At 46.2% G+C, this 21077-nt stretch overlaps 1 protein-coding gene across 1 annotated transcript in view; it reads right to left on the reverse strand.

Moving 5' to 3' along the window:
- The window catches only part of ALK (ALK receptor tyrosine kinase), a 2691376-nt gene that overhangs the window by 1572103 nt on the left and 1098196 nt on the right, over window positions 1–21077 (reverse strand). Inside the window, exon 4 of the mRNA XM_085613005.1 lies at window positions 10382–10577. Within this exon, the coding sequence (XP_085469131.1) occupies window positions 10382–10577 (196 nt within the window). The remainder of the gene's footprint in view (window positions 1–10381; window positions 10578–21077) is intronic.

Here is a 21077-nt window from a genome sequence, read left to right on the forward strand (position 1 = left end):
AGCAGCCACGTGGCCACTGCCAGATTGCCCGATAGGCAAGTCCAACCAGCTAGATGGCCCCTTTAAAAGTGTTAACCACAGAAGCCTTTCAAGAAGACGCTGCTGCCTAGAAATTCCAGCATCAAACACGAGGGCTGTAGGAGTTAACCAGCTACTTAACTGCAAGACTGGAATCGGACTCTACTCTGCTGTATTTTATTGTGCCCAAGGCAGGGTGAATCTAGTCAATCTCTTTTGGTCTGCAGCATTACTAGCTCTGAATCTGCCCTGGACTGGATACCTTTCCTTTCTGAATGTTGTTCTCAGTATCTCGAAGGGCCATCGGAAGAGATTCAACAAAGGACCCATCAGACTATCATTGATAGAATATGTCCAGTCAAACTCACTCGTTTTACACTCTAATTCCAAATGAGTAGAACTTCGGTTATTTGATGTGATTGAGGGCCAGAATACGAGTTTAGCATGCAGCGCCAGGTCTGCCCCGCCGCTCCACCGCCAAATCCGTGGTAGGGTTGCCCGCCAGATTAGGATTTTCCTCGTGTCTGGCTGGCTTTTTCTTGGCGTTCCCAAGACAGTGTCTCTAAAAATGGGCACTGAAATGGGAACACCAAAGTCCATGCCGTGCAGTTGCTGGTGTGCAAGCACACAGGGGGGCACATCTTGTGCCCCCCTGTGTGCATCCACATTGCGTGAGGCATCAGGGGGCCCTTGTAGGGTCCCCTTTGTTTCCTCTCCGTCACGGTTTTCATGAGGAGTAATCGACATGAAAACCATGACGGAGAGGAAACTTGTAATATGCTTGACGGGACCGCCGCGGTCCCGTCAAGCATATTACTGCCTCTACACCGTGGCACTCATGGTCTGACCACCCTAACTGTAATAAGGAGGTTGCGAGACTGCCACTGCCGCACCACCGCAAGTCTGGCGGTCCGTGGACCAACAGATTCGTAATCAAGCCCTGACTAAAAATCTTTTTAATGATCTTAACATTGACTGTGTATTTTTGTGTGTACTAGTGCTCTCCTTACCTCAATTCCCTGCCATTCCTGCCCCGATACTGCGAGTGTGCGTCAGTATCTTCAGGGCTACCGGAAACCTAGAGGCGCCATTTTGGGACGGCGCCCTCTAGTTGTTCGGGTTGCATGCGCGTAAATATGCTCGCTGTCCGGGCGAAGCAGCCTTAGAGGTTTGCTCTGCTACTAGATCTCATTTTGCTGTTTGCACATCGTTTTACTGCTGATTTAAAAAATCTTTTTGCACATCGTTTTACTGCCGATTTTAAAAATCTTTTCAATGATCTTTACATTGACTGTGTATTTTTGTGTGTACTAGTGGTCTCCTTACCTCAATTCCCTGTCAATCCCGCCCCGATACTGCAAGTGTGTGTCAGTTTCTTCTGGGCTACCGGAAACCTAGAGGTGCCATTTTGGGAGGGCGCGCTCTAGTTGTTCGGGCTGCAAGCGCATAAATATGCACGGTGGGCAGACGCGCAGAGGTCGCGCGCAGCGGGCGCGCCACTGGCGCGCCTAAGGCAAGGCCGTATGCGCCTGTCAGCGTCCCGGAGGCGGCCAGTGCCAGGTATGCTGCCCGTTCCACTTCTCAGCATGAGGCCCCTCTAGGCTATAGCCGCAACGAGCTGCTGCTGCTTCGGCCATGCCTGTGCCAATCAGCTACTAGGTGGGATGTGTCCCTTCATCAGTCGAGAGTTTGTCAGCGGTGCAAATTCCACCTTGGCTTATGCTTAGGCTTAGGCACCGTTAGAGCTGCACTGATAAACAGCCGCTCGCTGGTGAAACCCTACCAGGACATATTTGACCTCATCTTGGATAATCACATTGACCTCTTGTTCATTTACTGAGGCTTGGCTGAATGAATCCTCCAATCCAGTAGTGCAGATGGCCATCCCAGAAGGTTTTAAAATCTCCTGCACTGACCGCCATAATGGCAGAGGGGCGGTGTTCCCATTGTGTACAGGGATAATTGGGAGTTCATTCGTGGGGAGGACATAATACTGGTGGAGGGTGAATTATTGGACTTTACCATTGTTTTTTCAGCACAATCCACACTGGGGGGGGACCCTAGTTTACAGGGCCCCTGGATCTGCTGGGTCCTTTCTTTGTGGAATAGAAGATGCTATTGTCCCCCGTGCCTTGCGCTTTTCACAATATCTCTTTCTTGGGGATCTTAATATTCACCTGGATCATACGGAGTTAGGGAATACCCGTGATATCTTGGACTCTTTGAACTTGGCTCAGCTTACCCAGTGGGTCAGCCTACCTACCCATAGTGGCGGCCATATCCTCGATCCCATCTGTTCCAATTTTCCTATCATAATCGAGGACCCGCTCCCGGACCCTTGGTGGGACCACTTCTTATCCTGTTTTACTTGGGCTGTGGAAGGCAGTGCCACGGATCATCAGTCCAGACCTAGCCCTGCCACCGCTAAAATCGATCCGGTGGCCTTTGGCTTCGTTCTGGCAGAATCAAGACCCGCCCTACCCTAAGATCTGAAAGGGGCGCTGGCCAGTTTCACTGACTGGATCATGCAGGCAGCAGTGGACACCCTCGTGTCGCAGGCGACTCAGGGAATACCCCTCTAAACCCTGGTTCTCAGCTGATTTGAAAATACTTAAGCAGCATTGTAAAAAGCTGGAACACTGCTGGCGTAAGGACTATTGTCCGGTGGCTAAGAAGACACTTAGAGAAGCACAGAAAAGATATTACACGGCCATTAGTGAGGCCAAAGGCCTTTATTATACCGAGCGGATAGAGTCAGCTAGCAGTAATTCAAGGGAAATCTTTTCTATCGTTCAGAGCTTTATGGACCCTAAGGCGTAGGCCACTAAACTCCCTACATCAGTTGCCTGGTGCGAAAAGCTTTCTAATTTCTTTATTAACAAGATCCGCGTCATTCAGGCAACTTTTACAAGTCAGAGCTTGCCTAGGCTGGACGCTGTGCCCCTTGTTGAGGTGCTAGCTCCTGCATCTATGCTGGAGGCCTTTTCTTCCATCGATTTGTCAGAGTCCCTTAAAATCTTGAAGTCCATGAAATACGGGTCGCCATCGGACCCTTGCGCGGCTAGGCTCCTGCCCTCTGTCGCAGAGTCTGTCAACCTTGAGGAAAATGCACTAATTAATCTTTCCTTTCAAAAGGCAGTTGTCCCGGTGGAGTGGAAACAGACTAATATCCTCCCGTTGCTAAAGAAACCATTGCTGGATCGTGGGGACCCAGGGAAATATCGCCCTATCTCGCTGCTCCCCTGTGTGGCAAAAATCTGTGAGAAGGCAGTTAACAAACAGCTCTCTGATTTTGTGGAAGGTTCTAGCCTACTCCATTCGGCGCAATCTGGTTTTAGAGCTGACTACAGCACTTAGTACGCTTTAGTTGAAGTCTCTGAAGCTATTCGAGACTGCTTGGACTCTGGTGGACGTGCGGCCCTCCTAATGCTGGCTCTGTCGGCAGCATTTGATACTGTTCCCCATTCGCTGCTTTTGGCCCGGCTGGCGGATATAGGTATCTCAGGGTTGCCTTGGAGGTGGCTGAAATCCTTCCTTGAGGGACGTTCGCAACAGGTCTGGCCCCCGCCATTCTCGTCCCTGCCTCAATCTGTGACCATGGGAGTGCCGCAGGGGTCCTTTCTGAATCCCCTGCTCTTTAATATCTACGTCACCCCGTTGGTCCAGTTGGTTGAAGAACGGGATGCCAAGATCGTTGCTTACGCTGACGATACCCAACTTCTGTTCACTTGGGGTGAATCTGAGTTCTCTACTGTGAAGGCAAAAGAGTGTCTGATAGCTGTTTTTCAATGGCTCTGTGCTGCTCAGCTCAAATGCAACGGGGATAAGTCGGAAATCCTTCTTTATGGAAAGTTTCCTCCACCCCCCCGGTTCAGAGAGAATATCTCTGGCCGTCTGACTATCCTCTGCCATCTTCCTCTGGTCTACCAGTAAAAAATGTGGGTGTTTGGTTTGACGAGCAGCTGCCCTTCTCGACCCAAATAAAAAAACTGGCTGGCAGCTGTTTAGGGATATTAAAGAAATTCCTTCCGCTGCTTCCTAGGACAGCGAAGGAAACAGTGACCCGGGCACTGATCCTATCCGCGTTGACTACGCCAACGCATTGTATATGGGCCTCCCAGATTATACTCTCAAAAAACTGCAGGTGGTCCAGAATGCGGCAGCTAGGCTTGTGTTCAACATTACTATTAGAAAGAGTGTCAAGCTACATCTGCGTATGCTTCACTGGCTGCCTGTCATGAAATGTGTAAAGTTCAAGGCCCTGGTTATCGCGCACCGTGCTCTGCACGCTGGGGGGCCTGAATATCTTAGGAAGCGCTTTGCATTTCACACGCCTGCCAGACACCTGAGGTCGGCATCCCAGCTTCTTGCACAGATACCCCGTGCGCGCCTACAGAGAATAGGGGGCAGGTCCCTTGCCGTTAGGGCAGCCACGGCTTGGAATTCTCAGTCCTATTCTCTGCGTAGCATCCAGGATCTGGGGCAGTTTAGGAAACAGCTCAAAACTTTCCTTTTCTAATCGCTTCCTTTTCCAGCACCTCAAAGGCTTGCACGGGGACGCTCCCAGGAGTATCTGTGCGCGGTATAAACTTCGATAACATAACTAAGCAGACATTTGCACAATTTTCATCATAAAGATTCTGGCATTGACAATGTTTGTTTTTATAGGTGAACCACTCCAACACCAGACGTTTATTCTCAAACGCATCTCTGCTTGGCTGCCAGCTGGATTCATGGCAGCAGCGACATCATCAAAGACTGTGCCAGTGAAAAACAAGTAGTTGGTTTTGCCCTTGGCCTATGCTGCTCAATAACATATCCTGAAAAAAGTCTCAAAATGCATTCTCTCTCTTTATTATTGCCCGCCTGCCAGCATAATTTCAATACTTAATTAGAAGTGACAGAAAAGCCAAAATGATTTAAATGTCTACGTTTTCGTCAAAGCAGTGTGGCGCAAAACCCCTTTCTAATAACATGGGGGCTTATTTACAAGCCCCTTGCGCCGTAAGTATGCCACTTTTTCCCATTTTAAAAGTGGCGCACCAGCTTGCGCCGCCGTACCAGTGTGCGGAAGAACATATCACATTATGGGGCAGATTTATGTTAACTGACGCATCCCTGCATATCAGCAGGGATGCGCCAGTTATTATGCGCCACAGCTGCGCCACCATGGATGCGCCGCATTTATAATGCGGCGCACCATGGGGCAAAAACGGCACAGATGCGTGACGCATCTGTGCTGAAAAGTGGCGCATTGCTGGAGTTGCGTCGCAAGCGCGACGCAGCTCCAGCAATGATCTGGGGGGCCCTATCTGTACAATGCTGCGTCAATCCTTACGCCTGCTTCAAGCAGGCGCAGGGTTTTGACGCAGCATGGGCCCAAAAGTGACTGAGTGAAATCTTGTAGATTTCACTCAGCCACTTTTAGGAGGCGTTCCTGTGCCGGAACGCCCCCACCTGCCCTGGAACGCCTACATGTGGCGCAGGGCTTTACAACGTGACGCATCTGGGAGATGCGTCACGTTTGTAAATGCCCCGCACCATGGCGCAGGATTTGCGCCGCTGCTGCGTCACAAAAGTGACGCAACGGCGGCGCAAAAGTGCCGCAAGTGCAACATAAATCTGCCCCTATGTATTCAGAAGTCGCAGCTTCAGCAAATATAAACTCGGTGTGATAAGGAGACAGGCTGTTCGCCAACTCAATAATTCTCAGACCCACTGCTCAGAGCTCAACTCCACGCTTCACAATAGAAACTGAAAAGGGTCGCTCTTTTCTCTTGGTGTTTCAAATTGAGCACTACATTTAAGCACATTTAGGTACGGACGTACCAATCAACCATGGACAGTTAGTGGTTTCATTGTGCACTATGTACTCAGTGCTTTCAAAGGGATGAAAAGGGCGCGGGTTCTCCGGAAAGGGGTGTGGCCAAAGGAGCACAACTTGGAATCCTTGACAAGAGTCATGCCTTGTGTTATTAAGGGAGTGTCCTAAGACACCCCAAAACAAATGGAAATTGCATAGGTAGGAGGGTATTTTAAAAATACCCCAAAAACCACATCAGACTACACAATCGAGGTGTGCTCCTTACAAAGGAATACATTACTGATTTTTGTTGGAGACCAGCATTTGCTGCACCTCTGGAGGTATGGCATGATCCCTCATAGTGTGTCTCTGGAATTTGGGGGCTTATTTACAAGCCCCTTGCGCCGCCGGTACGTTACTTTTTCCCATTTTAAAAGTGACGCACCAGCGGCGCAAGAGGCTTGTAAATTAGCCCCTTGGTTTTCAAAATGGAGGAAACAAACAACATAGATGATGTCACTTTTTAGTATTAATGAATTGGGTCGAGTACAGGGCAGACTATCTTCTAAAGCAACAACCTGTTCTGCACTCCTCTTGAAGGTGCTCTCAGCAGCTTGTGGGGTGCTGGGGTGCCTGGGACAGTCGGCAGCACTCGTTCACGCGCACCCTCTGCCTGCCTCACACAACACGTTGTGCCCCTTTAAGGGGCCAATGGAGAGACAGCTCTGCACACTGACACAACTATAAGCACACACAGATCTGACAGGGTGCATCGTACAGGCCTCCTTCATTGCTTCCGGGGAGACAATTGTAAACATTTTCCGCTTCTTGCACCATTTTAGAACAACTGATTGCAGATCACAGGGACCTGCCAGGGAAAGCATATCTGGGGGCATATCATCAAGGCGATGCGATAATTATCGCTCAGCGCTTTTAGCGCAAGGATAATTATCGCCAGCCAACTCTGAATTTTATCGCGGAGATAGCGTGCTATCAGCAACGCTTATCTCCAAAGCGATAAAATTCAGAGGGCAAGCTGGCAATTGTGCGATTATCGCTGGAAATCCAGCGATAACCGCACAAGGTTTGGTGAAAGCTTGCCGATAGGGCAAGGCATACTTAGCCATGATATCCACCTTACATAGGATATCATGGCTAAGTCAGTTTTGAAGCAGGCGTAAGAAAAGTAGCCATAACAGAGGTTATCGTTACTTTGCTTGTCGCTCTGCAGGTTAGCGTGCAGATTGATAATTGGAGAAATGTCGCTTAGCGACATTTCTCCAGTTATGTCAGGGCAGGAACGGCCACTTTGCATCTCATTAGAGATGCAAAGATAGGCGTTGGGGGAAAGGGCGAAAATGCAAGGATTCACGCAATAGCGTGACCTTGCTGATTAGGCGGTAAAATTACCACCGCTTTCCGCCCGAAAACAGACGCTAAAGCGGCGATAATTTTATCTCCGGGGCTTGATGATATGTGGTCCTTTAGAAAATGCTACACAGAAATGAAGAATGAGCGAGCTGGACAAACGCCTGTCTTCCCTTAAAGCAGAAAGCATGCTTGCCAAGACTGATCATTGGTAATTTCTGTGCAATATTTTTTGACTGATGCAACTATTTTTGTCATCAGGCAACCTGAATGGGAGGCCTGAAAGGGACCTGTTTCAATGTCCTTTTATTTTACTGTTGGTACTGAGAGCTGGCAGGACCTGCCCCACTTAAAGCCCTTCATGGACTTCATTAGACAATGATTCGGTAACCTTATGTTTACAGGGTCACTTACAAAACCCACGAATTTACAGAGGTTGCAAAAACACTGGAGCGCCAGCTGAAGCTTCCCAAAAGTACTTCTTGCAAAGAGTTGAGATTCCAGTTGCGTTTAGTGAAATCAGATTCACAAACACATTTGGTCATAGTGAACACCTGAGATTGCAAACATTCTCTCGCATTAGTACACTGGTACTTTTGGGTTGTAATTGATCCTACACCCCCTCTAATTTGGGATGCACTCAAAAAAGGCTGTGACATGAGTTTGTGTGGTTTCTCCACGTCTATCCTGGTCCAGTCCACGCACCTGGCAGAAGGTTTACCCATGCATGTGTAATCCTACAGGACACTGGGTAGTAAATACTTTTATGAGTGACAATTTGCAATTTTCAAAAGGTATCTTGCAAGTCGCACCATTTGCTGTGGTAATCGGGGCTCCATGTGCTCAAACCACCTGCTGTGCAGTGGCGTGACATTAGCCTCCCAGCCCCCGCGGGGTGGGAGGGCTCCCTCTGGCACTGTGCGCGGACCCCTAGCCTGAGTGCTCCCGACAGGGTCTGGGGGTAGGGGCTCCCTCCTTGTACTTTACGGGGGACCGCCTCAAGTTTCGTTACGCCACTGCTGCTGTGTTCATGAGTACTAAAGACCTCACTGACAATCCCAACTCTGGTCCTCTGAGTCTCGATTGGAGAACCCAGCGTCGAGCTGTGGAGGCTCATGCACTCACCAGGTCCCCCAGCATTGGCCATTGCCGGTTTCGTCTTCACCCCTGTTGCTCGCACTGATATGCTGCGCGATGCATATCCTGTCAACATTTCTAATTTCATTCTCTTAACCGTGGTGAAAATTCTCTTTGTTTTTTCACAAGTGTTGAGAATATTTAGATTTTATTAGGCAAATATAAAAACATTGATGGACAATCAATCAATGTTTTTATATTGGTGCTCTGAACATCTCTTCTAAGGGGGGTCTTGAAGCCTCATTGCCTTATTTTATGCCTCACAGTCACCCAGTGTCGCTATTAGGTTTGAATAGCTTTCTTTTTTATCTTGCACCCAATGTTTTTCCTCTTTTTGTTCTTTTATCTGAATTGCTCCACATTCCACCTCCTAGCTGTTCTACATAAAAAACACAACTCTTCAACTTTCCAAGCTTACCTTCTAAACTTCTGTTGTCAGACACATCATCTGACATATATATTTGGTAGACTATAGCCCATGTTTACCAAACAACGCAGCGCAGCAGCCAAAGTTCCTGTGCGGTGCTGCGTAAAGGGGAGAGCAGGAAAGTACCATATCTTCAGAGATATGGCACTATCCTGCTCTCTCCCTCCCACTGGTGTACAATGTGTTCACCAACACCATGCACACACTTTTGCACCAAAGTGCATTGGTGTCTGCGTGAGTCATGTATAGGTTTCGTACTGGAAGGGGTGCCTTCCAGTACCAAATACTGTGGGCCTTATTATGACTTTGGCGGTCTTGGGACCAGCGTAGCGTCTGACTCTCTGCCCGCTGACTAGGCGTTCCTATAGGCCTATTATGATATTGTCGGTTTGCACAATGAAAGACCATCAGAGCACTGCCGACATCGACAACCATTCGTAGATCATCACAACGTCGTTAGGGGAAAAGCAGCTTTCAGACGGCTGTACAGAGAAATTCACCCCCGTCCAAATTACGAGTTAGGTTTCCGTTGAGCTGACTGTGGTGGGAAGACTGCCCGATTCTAGTTGGCGGAATCTAAGGAATTCGAGTGCACATTAACCCATTTTATTTTCTCCTCTTCAGTCTCCCACGTGGATCCCTTCCTCCAGGTCCCCCCTTCATAGCAGCATCTTGTTCCTGAAGAAAACAACCCTGTTGGTGCCGAAATACAGGTAGGCCCGTTTTTACCCATTGACTGGACTGGGCACATATGGTCCAGACTCCAGCAATGAGAAAGTATGTGTAGGAGGCATTTTTCACATGTCATGCATATGTGTACATGCAAAATTTTTGCAGTGAAAATATACAAACATGCATCGACACATATGAAAAAACCTTTACCACAGTCAAAAACACTGCCGCGTGGCCAGCGCTGACATTGTAATATGACAGGAGAGAGACCGCTGAGGCAGCGGTCTTCTTGGGACTGCCACCATGGCAGTACGGCAATAAGACCGCAAAACCTGTAATCAGGCCTTACTTCTAGACTCATTTTGAAAAGGTTTCCCACTTCGGATGTGTGTTGTATAGTTCAGCACACATGAAAAGTGGGAAAAGTTAGGTGAAACAAAAGTGTTTCTCCTTTTTAATGCCTCCTTCCAAGTGACTTGGTGCTGCTTTGCGTTACATTCAAGCAATTTTCCACCGCAAAACAAGTCTTGTGCTGGAAAGTAAATCCAACAAAAAATATTTTGTGCAGGTTGGTATCCCTTTTGTGATGGAAACTCAGCACAGAAGGTTTGTAGATCTGGCCCTCTGTTTCCCAATCTTTATTTCTAGAACATCATTCATCCCTTCACCCACACCCACGTACTCAGTCACTTAGAATTGCTTTTTGCCCGACGGAGGTATGAAGCGCCACACAAATGCTACTGCACAATGCGCAATATGCCAATTTTACCAATCCAATAAAAAAGTACTGTGGCTACTTCACATTTGAGGGTCACAAATTCGATCCAATGTCCATTCCAACTCCTCAAAAGCAGGGTAACCATGGAGGATCCTTGGAAGAGCTACTGAAGTGTTACTCATTTTCAAGTGTCTTCCTAAATATCAAGGAACAGAAACTATTAAAACTGATAACTTACCCATTATGCCTCTGGCCTGCTGTGGACAGGATTTTGTGGCTGGTTCTGTTGCCGGGTAGCAGTCGCACCACGTACTCTCCTTTTTGCTGGTGCCAGACAGCCACTTCCACTGTGCAGTGCTCATCCCTGCTCCAAATCCAAGGGCTCATAATGGTGCTGTCAATGTTGTCTGTCGAGTTGAGCAGAAGGAAATGGCCTGTGGGTGAAAAGGAAACAAGTTTGATCTCTGGTTTTAGTGTCGTCACAGGACTGGATCTCATGATTTGTTTGTATTTTTCTACTGTATAATACCTTAAACACATATCATGGGCTTCTGAAGGAGCATGAAGCAAGGTATCTGCTCTGGCCCCTACACTGCACCCATGCCCCTTGCAGGACCATATTTACTAATACTGTGCATGGAGTTGCATCACTTTTTTTGCACAGCCCTAGCGTGAAATCTATTTTGGGATTTACAAAGCCCAATTTGCGTGGCTTTGCAAAAAAAAAACCAACGCCTAGCACTGCTTTGCATTACGTTCCATCTGGTAGACGTTACATGAGTGGAGCATGGGCATTCCAGTGGACCCACCCATGCATTTTGATGCAAAGTCATATTCCCGAATGACTTGCAAGCATGGGTGTGTGCAAAAATAGTGGGCCTACCTGAGGAGATTTATCTTTATTTCTCCTCGTTTTTTCCTCTTTGCATGTGTGCTGTATTCAGCAGCAAAGAGGAAATTGCCTCAAAGGATACTTTTGGTGCAGGAAGGTATTCCTTCCTGCATCAAAAGTATTCTGACCACAACCCAGGCACCCTTACGACATGATGCTAGGCAGGCACAAATGTGTCAGTGCCACGAGAGAGCAGAACTGCCCCATATCTTTGTAAATATGGCATTGTTTTGATCTCTCCCTTTCACACAATGCAGTCCAGAAACTTCCCTCGACGTACTACGTTATGTGGAATCTTAGGAAATCCATGCAGCAGGATTTACCAGGAGCAAGACCTAGTTTCCCCATACTGTGTGCTCCCCACTGCACGAAACCAAGACAAACTATAACCCATTCTGTAAGGATAGCATTAATTACATATGTTGTATTCCTCTAAAGAAGAGTTAACAATGCATATATTTTAACAAACTCAAGGCACAAAAAAAGGATTCATGGAGAAATTGGCACAGGTTGCAGCTCAGTAAAAAACAGCTATAGGTGAACATGAGCAACAGGCGATATCAATTGAGAGGATCACTGATACAATATCAAGATAAACAATATTGTTTGAACAAATATCGTTGTCAAAAATATTGTTTACCAAAATAATGGTCAGTACATAAATTATAGTTTTACCCTAATATAGTCCAAAAACATACAAAACAAAAATATTGTTTTGTTAATATATATACAATTTAAAGAAGTAAATCCTAAATATTTTAGTATAACATTAATATAATGTAAATTACATAAACAAAATAAATATAATGTAAATTACATAAATTACACTAATTCTTGACACTTTATATAAATATATACTTATATAAACACACACACACACATATATATACATATTTGTGTTGATATATTTATATATAGCGTAACAATTATAAAAAATATATATTTTACATTATATGACATTCATTTCGGTAACTTTAATTTTATTTACTACTACGAAAAGCATATATGTGTGTGTCCATGTGTTGGGTTCTAGGTGGTTGGAGTATTTTCTGTCACTGAGGCTCTGATCAGGAAGCCAGCCAACTAACCCTTCGACTCACGCTAGTGGTCCTGGGATCAAGATGCAGGCCCAGTTCTTTCACTCAAGTAGCAGGGCAACAGGTCCTCTGAGTCTTTCACAGGTTCAGCGGTGTACCAAAGAGTTGGGTCTTAGTAGGAGAAGGTTCTGGAGGTTTCCACTTCCAGAGGTGTTTGGAATATCCTTCCTCTTTCCCCTTGCCCCAGCTTGTCTGGGGTCACAATAGCCTAGTGTCAATCATTTTGTGAGTGTGCCCATGCAGAGCCTTTGTGATGTGCAAGTGAGGTAGGAGACAGCTCCTCTCCATTACCAAGTGAGAGATGGCCCAACCTGCCAACTTCCCAAAGTTTATGCTGACAAAAATCATCTACCAGCCACATCCAGGAAACAGACTGTAGGCACCAAATGGTTAGGACAAGTCAGAATTGTGACTTAAAATCCGACTTTACCAATAATAAGGGCTTGAAATTCCAATTCTTTGTTCACGAAACTCGACATTCCTACCTGCCTCCAATTGCACGTTTTCACTTATTAAATGTAATAAGTTAACCCAGAGTTATCCTATGGAAGAGGTAGGCCTTGCATTAGTAAAAAAATGAGTTTAAGAGGTTTTCCCTACCAGGACATGTAAAAGTTAAAAGTTCATGTCCAGCTTTTAAAACATACTGCGCCCTGCCCTAAGGACTATTAGGGCCTACCCTAAGGTTGACTTATATGTATTAAAAAGGAGGTTTTGGGCCTGCAAAAGGTTTATTTTTCCAGGTCGAAATGGCAGTTTAAAACTGCACACACACACAGCAAAAGCAGGCCTGGGACATATTTAAAGGGCTTCTTAAGTAGGTGGGAAAAAATGTACTGCGGACGCACTAGTAGCATTTAATTTACTGGCTCTTTACTAGGAACTTACAAGTCCTTTAAATGTGCCAATTGGGTGGAAGCCAATTTTAACATGTTTAAAGGTGAGAACAGAAGCACTTTAGCACTGGTTAGCACTGTTAGTAGTCCAAAAAATAGGAGGGTGAAAGCAGAAAGTGTGGGGACGACCCTGCAGAAAGGGCAAAGTCCATGAGGAAAGATCCAGAGATTGAAGTGATTACAAATAATGACAATTTTATCCAAAAGATGCAGCTATTGATCATATTGTAGTCAAGTTGAATAAGTTGGATAGCTGGAAAACTGAGCTTCAAGACAGTTTCTTTAAGGTTAAAAGTGAGAAACGATAACCTTGGAAGTAGAGAAGTAGTTGGAGCCAGTAACTAGGAGTCTCATGATTTGAAATTAGCCAAGACTCCTGATGGAGTGTGTCCAAGAGAGTGTACAAGAAGGGGCACAAATGTTGTTGGCTAGTACAGATCTAGCTGCAAAATGTAATTTCATTATGGAAGTACTATGCCAAGAATTATATTGACCATCAAAGTTTAATTAGTGCCGCCTAAAAAGAAAGGGTGCTAAACCTAGTAGCCTGATGACAACCCCAGCTGAGGCTGTGATAGTGTACCATGTATTTTGGATTATGGGTAATCTAGAGCAACCAATGTTCCTGGGATGTGTTATTTTACACCAATTTGAGGTAAATCAGAATTTAGTGAATCTAGAAATGTGAACCATGACTCCACAAACTCTTGAATAGCTGAAATATATAAAGATAAATTATACTTGCATATCATCAACAGGTATGAAGAATCAAGGGACTGACCAGCTTCATATCAGCTGATGCTGTGGGGAGTGAGTCATGCGGTGGGAGGTACCTCTGAAATGTTTATCAGACTCACGGGTCAGTGGCATTGGGGGAGGCATCAATTGACAGAGCCTGAGCAACCCAAGAGGTTCAGTCAGCCGACTAGAGGCCAAATTACGATGCCGGTTGGAAAGGCTTTCCAACCAACATGGTAGCTTTAAAGTCCGACCGCCGTATTACAATGACGGCGGTCAGAGTTTAAACTGACTGGGGGATCCGACGTGGCACCCATAGAAAGAGCAAAACACCATTAATGATTGTTGTTGTGCAGGAAGGTGTCCCTTCATGCTCAAAAACAATCATTAGATAATGGTACTTCACAATGTAGCACACATAGAAGTAGCAAATTTCCATTACTTATTGTTGATATGCAGGAGGGTACACCTTGGGTGTCTATGGTTGGGGCTAGGCAGGTACTTTTATCACCAGCGCAAGTGAAAACACAGGGATGCGCCTTATTCTTGTAAATACAGTGCATCCCTACATTTTTTAAATGATGTAAAGTGGCGCCGCAAAATGTTCTGCCACGCTGTACCACTTCTTCGTAAATATGCCCTGAAATATTTTTCTATCACACTTGAAGGAAAAGGTGAGCTTGGAACTGTAGGAACATTTTTAAACAAACTTCAAATTGCTTTGGTTAGCACATTTAACAAGTGAACTTTTCACTGTCACCAAGTAAATAAAATACACTGCTTGCATTTTTTTAAAACAGGTCATTTTCAACTTTAACCGTGAGGGATACCACACATGAAAAAAAATAAGGGTAAATAAATGAACTTCTTGTATTTGTTATTCAAAAGTAACCGTTGTTTGGGTTAAGAACGAGAGATGTCATAAAAAACTATTGCCTTTTAAAATAAATAGAAGCAGCATATCTTACTTAGTCAGTGACAGCTCGCTGCAGGCTGCTATTGGGACACACATGAACCAGTAGTTGCCTTTACAACCTCTTAAAGAAACAGACACCCTAGCAATAGCACATTCAAGGTGGGATGAACTGGTTGCGTGGATGATAGATTTTGCTATCCTGTATTGTTTGCTGACCCTGGCACATGGTGTAGGATATAGGCCGGCCCTGGCTTCTGATAATTTTTTGCATGAAACTCAAAGGGAAATGGGTTTCTGAAGATTCCTTGAATCCATTAAATATTTTATTTGCATTTTCCACGATATGTGCTATCAGATCGACATTGCAAGGTGACATAGACCAAACCAGGTACTTTGACAGTTTGCATGGATGAAGCACATGAATTGTCAATTGCACTCCCATCTTCCGCTCTGTTATGCACTGACTAACAACTCCACCCTCTCTTTTTAGGTCTTGCCTAGGCTGCACATGCGCTGTCACTCGAGACATGCTGTATCTACTGTATGGGCTTTCAGCATGCCTATCCGTTTCGATTAGTTCCTTCTTGTGCCTCTCGAAATTCCTTTGTTTTCATTGGTGAATAATTAACATTTGTCCCTCCTTTTGATGTTTTTGTCATGCCCTTAAGACTCGCCCTATTACATGGATCGCTTCACTATCGGACATATAAGTTAGCTTTGGTGCACTACTTTTTCTTTTGCCTGGGCTTGTTATACTTTCCGAACGCACTCAGCCGAGGGCTGCAAATCATATCCTTGTCTTGTTTTCCACTGTCTTTGGTTTCACAAAAGCTTTTCAGTCGGAGGCTGTGTTGTTTTTCATTCAATAATATTTTTGGTTTCATTAGCTCTAATGTCCAAACCTTAAATAATATACTTACTTAATGGAAGTGTAGTTTAAGAAGACGGCCAACGGTATGATCAACCTATTTACATTGTGCTTTTAACAGTGTGATTATTTGGATACGATTAAAGAGGTAAACATGCTATTATTACTTCATTTTATGAAAATGGAAGCAGCTTTAAGTTGTGCGCTTTCTACTGGTGATGCTTTCTTTTAGGTTTCAATCATTGGTGAAATAAAACCAATATCATGGGATGCTTCCTCGTGCTCTCCAAACAGGGCATGTAATGTGAGGTTGCTTAACAACATATCCTGCAAGTAGACAGTGCAACACCACTTCAGTATCAGAGCAACACTGCTTCAGCACAAATCAGCATCACTCAGCACCACTTTAAGCAGCACCACCCATGCATCACTTAGCAGCACCTTAGCACCACCACAACACCAGCACAGCCCGACCTCAGCATCATTCAGCCTCAGTGCAGCACCACCTCAGCCCCAGTACAGCAGTACCTCAGTACCAGTGCAGCACCACCCCAGCACCAGCACACCACCTCAGCACAGCACTGTATCAGGGCAGGCTCACCACATCAGTGCAGCGCCACCACAGCATCACTCAGCGCCACCACAGCATCACTCAGCATTACCACAGCACCACCGCAGAATCAGCACAGCACAACCTCTGCATCAGTGCAACACCACCAGCACAGCACCAACTCAGCACCAGGGCAGCACCGCCACAGCATCAGCACAGCACCACCTCAGAATCACTCAGCACCACCTGAGCACCACCTCCGCACAAGCACACCACCACCCCAGCACCGCCTCAGTATCACTCAACAGCACCATCTCAAACCCAGTGCAGCACCACTGCAGCACTAGCATTAGTGCAGCCCCACATCAGCATCAGCGCAGCACCACCTGAGTATCTGCACAGCACTGTCTGAGCACCACCAAAGCACCACCCCAGCATCAGCACAACACCATCTCAGCATCAGCACAGCACCACTTACTCTTCAATGCACCACCATTTCAGCATCAGCACAGCACCACCTCTGCATCAGTGTACCACTGTCAGCATAGCCCCACCTCAGCACCAGCGCAGCCCCACCTCAGCAGCAACTCAGCACCAATGCAGCACCACTTAAGCATCATAGCAGCACCACCTCAGCATTAGCCCAGTAGTACCTGAGCACAGCAGCAATTTAGTATCTCTCAGCACCACCTGAGCACCAGCTCAGAACCACCTGAGCAATAGCGTAGCCTCACCATCTCATGACTCACCATGACTCAGCAACACCACAGGATAACTCAGCACCACAACATCACTCATCACCACTACAGCATCACTCTGCATCACCAGAGCATTACTCAACACCACCTCAGCATCAGCACAGCACCACCTGAGCACCACCACAGCACCACCTCAGCATCAGCACAGCACCATCTCAATATCAGCACAGGACCACATCCTCATTAGTGCACCACCACCAGTGCAGCTCCAATTCAGCATCAGTGCAGCACCACCTCAGAATCAGCGCAGCACCATCACATTAGTACATCACCATCTCAGTATCAACACAGCACCACCTCTGCATCAGTGCATCACCACCAGTGCAGCCCCACTCCAGAACCAGCGGAGCCCCACCTCATCAGCAACTCAGAACGAATGCAGCACCACTTCAGCATCAGCACTGCTCCACCTCAGCATTAGCGCAGCATCATCTCAACAAAGAACCCACTCAGCACCATTTGAGCAGCAGCTCAGCACCACCACACCAGCATGACTCAGCACCAGCCCAGAATTAGTGCAGCACCACATCAGCACCAGTACAGCACCAACTCAGTATCAGTCAGCACCACCTGAGCACCAGCGCAGCACCTTGCCACAACCATTACTTTCTCTAACTAGCTTTGATTGTCTGAGGCAATACATAAGCCTACATATTTGCTTAAAATATATGGGAGTATACATCATACACATACATATGTTGTTAGAAATGGGGGTCTCTAGTTGGCAATGGCTGGCCACTGTCCAAGTAGGGACCCTTCTTCCTAAGTCAGAGTAAGCGGGCTACACCCTTTGATAACCCCTGCTCTACCCTGTGGTAATGTAGCACGAGCAGCTAGGCTTATCGCAGAGGCAGTGTGTGAAGCATTTATGACCATACACAGTAACACAGTGAGGAACACAACAAAGGGACACCACACAAGTAGTTATAAAAAATAAGTATCTTTATATATAGACTTAACATAAGACCAATAACAGTAAAAATCCACAATACTAGAAAAATAGGGTTACTCTTGAAAGGCTGCAAAAATAGTTCAAAGTGTGCAAAGAGGAGTTCAGTTCAAGGCAGTGGTCTCTGCGATCCTTTTACTCACAAAATACCTGGATTCTGTAGCAAAGCAACCAAAATGTTGCTAAGGAGCTGTAGCGATGATTTTCCTCACGCGTGACCCGCGATGCGTTGAATCCTTGCCGCAAGGGAGGATGATGCGCTGATCTGTGTGCAGGACAAAGCGACAAACTTCTCCACGCTAAGCCGGCGATGCGTTGAAATCCTTGCCGCAAGGGAGGATGATGCGCCGAGCCTGTTGCGTGTGCGATCTTGTTGCGATGAAAAGAAATGGCGGTCCGCGAGGGAGCGACGATCCTGTTGCGATGCGATGAAAATGGCAGACGCTCGGTGTCTGCGCTGCGATGTCGTGAAGCGATGAACTCGATGCGATGATCTTTGGTTAGCGAGCACTTGGGGGCCCGCAAACATGCAATGCGATGATCTTGAGGTTAGCGAGCCTTTGGCAGCCCGCAAACATGTGATGCGATGATCTCCGGCAGCGAGCACTCAGCGGCAGCAGCGCGAGGATTTTTCGTACGCGCTTCAGCTGCTGCAGCTCGCAAACGGGCGTTAGCGACGATTTTCAGCACTCTTTTCTCTGGAGTAGAACTAGAGGGCCTGGAACTCAAGGGAGCCTCACCTGCAGATAGAAATCCTCGCTGGGAGGAAACAGGAGGCTGATGGTGGAGTCTGATGTGCCCGAGACTCCAGCAGGAGGCTAGCTCTCTTCTAACCCTTGGGTGATTGCTGTAGCAAGATAAAATAAAAGTTCCTTCAAAGTCCTTTTCCTCTTCTTCCAAGTCCAGTAGTAACCACTGCAGGCCAATCCAAGAAACAGCACACAAGCACAAGGACAGTCACCTCCTGCAGATTCCTTCAGTTACACGGACAGAGGTTCTTCTTGTCCAGGAACAATACCAATTGTAGGGGTTCCAGCACAGATATTTACACCCCAAAAGTCTTTGTTCTCAGAAGCTACAAGTCACTGAACCCAGCCAGAACCAGTTATGCCCAGCCCTGGAGCACTTTGTTTACCAGGCTGCAACCTTCCTTTCAGAAAGAGGGGGTCTGCCATCAGATGCACAGTGGGAGGTGGAGGCAACATTCACCTTGCCAGGCACAGCCCTATTCAGGTCAAGGAGCTACCCCTCCCCATACTCCAATGCAGATCTCTCTATTCAACCCAGGTCTGACTCAGCCTGCCCTGTCCCTCCAAAACCAGACAGCCAATACACATAACAGCAGAGCACACTGGAAGGCTTAGGCAAGAAAATACCTACTTTCTAAAAGTGGTATTTTCAAACACACAATATAAAAATAAACCACTAAAAGATGTATTTTAATATTCTGAGCACAGGCATACTAAATTCGTTTTTCTACCATGTTCTTTGGGTCAGTTAGGACTATAGAATGTAATAGTCAAACTGCCCATTCTGGCCTATGGAGAACAGGTAGCCTTACAGTAGTGAAAAACTAAATTGGGTGTAATTCACTACCAGGACATGCTATACACACCAAGGCATGTCCTTCCTTACACATACAATGCACCCTACCATAGGGGTGGCTTACATGATGCCAAGGGAAGGTTCATGGGCTGGGAAGTGGGTGCACTTCACAGCCAAGATGGCAGTTCTGGACAGCACACAGACACTGCAGTGGCAGGTCTGAGGTACACTTTACAAGCTGCTTCTGTGGGTGGCGCAAACCAGCGCTGCAGGCCCACCAGCAGCATTTGGGTTACCAGCCCTGGGCACACACAGGCCACGCTACTAGGGACTAACAGGTAAACCAAATAAGCCAATCAGGGACATACCAATTCACTGTCATATTTACAAAGGGAGAGCATATGCACTTTAGCACTGATCAGCAGTGGTAAAGTGCCCAGAGTCATAAAGCCAACAAAAACAGGTTCGGAAAATTCCAGGAGGAAGGCAAAAAGCTTAGGGGTGACCCTGCAAAAAGGGCCATTTCCAACATATGTTTTATCGTCAATGGACATATTCAATCCGACATGAAGAGTGGACTAAATATTGATTGTCTTGTGTTATTATAAATATTTAGAAGGTCTGTGAAACATTTTGTAATATTTGGGTCCGAGTTTTTAAAAAACTACTGGCCCATAAACACATTTCCAAAATGATAGATGCGTGCATGGAAGTGCTGAGCCTCACTTGCACCAGTTCTATAAACCCATGTTGCAAAAGGACAGACACAAAAATGCACAAAATCTTGACATCAAATTATTGTCCTCGCTTTTTCCAAGAACCACTTCAAATTGCTTTACTTGTATGTAAGTGCATTAACTCAGTTTCAGCATCGGGAACACACACTCCTCTTTGAAGTATGAAGCAATTAGAGACAAACCTTGGTTTCCAGGAATTCGTGACTGAACAAATACACATTGCTGGATCTATTTTAGATGTATTCTTTTTCTGTCTTTTCGCCTAGGGATAGACTACATCGTTGAGCAAATCCCTAGCCAGAGCCAATTATGCTGCAAGGCCTATAGGGTATAACAAACAATAATTCTTCCCTGTCCACTCCCTAGTAAGGATAGTGCTGACTTTATTCAATCTAACCACTGACTCATTCCATGCTTTCCAGGTAAAGTGAGGCGCCGGAGAAGTGCTTTTTCCGACTCTGCTGTAACACAAAGAACAGTGTTATCTAAATATCAGGCAGACATCAGACATCAACTATTACCTATGAGTGAATTTGAGCACTGCTATTCCTCCTAAAAGAGGGTGGAAGTGGAAATAATACTTTGAAATCTGGCTAGGAGGCTAATAAAAGTGAATGTCAGATTGATGCAAAAGCATGTAGTACAAGTATAAAGACAGAACATGCCTGTCTGTTGTACACACTGATGCTCTGCTACAGAGGGGCATATTTACAAGTGCCTAGCTCCACCGGAGCGTCACTTTTTTTGACGCTCAGGTGGCGCTCTATGCAAGCTCATATTTATCAAGGCCGCTCTAAGCATAACGCAGTCTTGTAAATATGACCCTCCGCAACACAGTTTTCTGTGGCAAAGGGGCGTGCAATGGGTGTTGCTGTGGGCATTCCCAGCAACACCCATCGCTTTTTGACACTTCTCTAGATTTACAAGGATCTGTTAATTTGAGGCAGCGCCAAAAGCTTACGCCAACGCAAAAGGAGACGTTAATCTG

The sequence above is a fragment of the Triturus cristatus genome, chromosome 6 (assembly GCF_964204655.1).
Source record: "Triturus cristatus chromosome 6, aTriCri1.1, whole genome shotgun sequence".
NCBI lineage: Eukaryota > Metazoa > Chordata > Amphibia > Caudata > Salamandridae > Triturus > Triturus cristatus.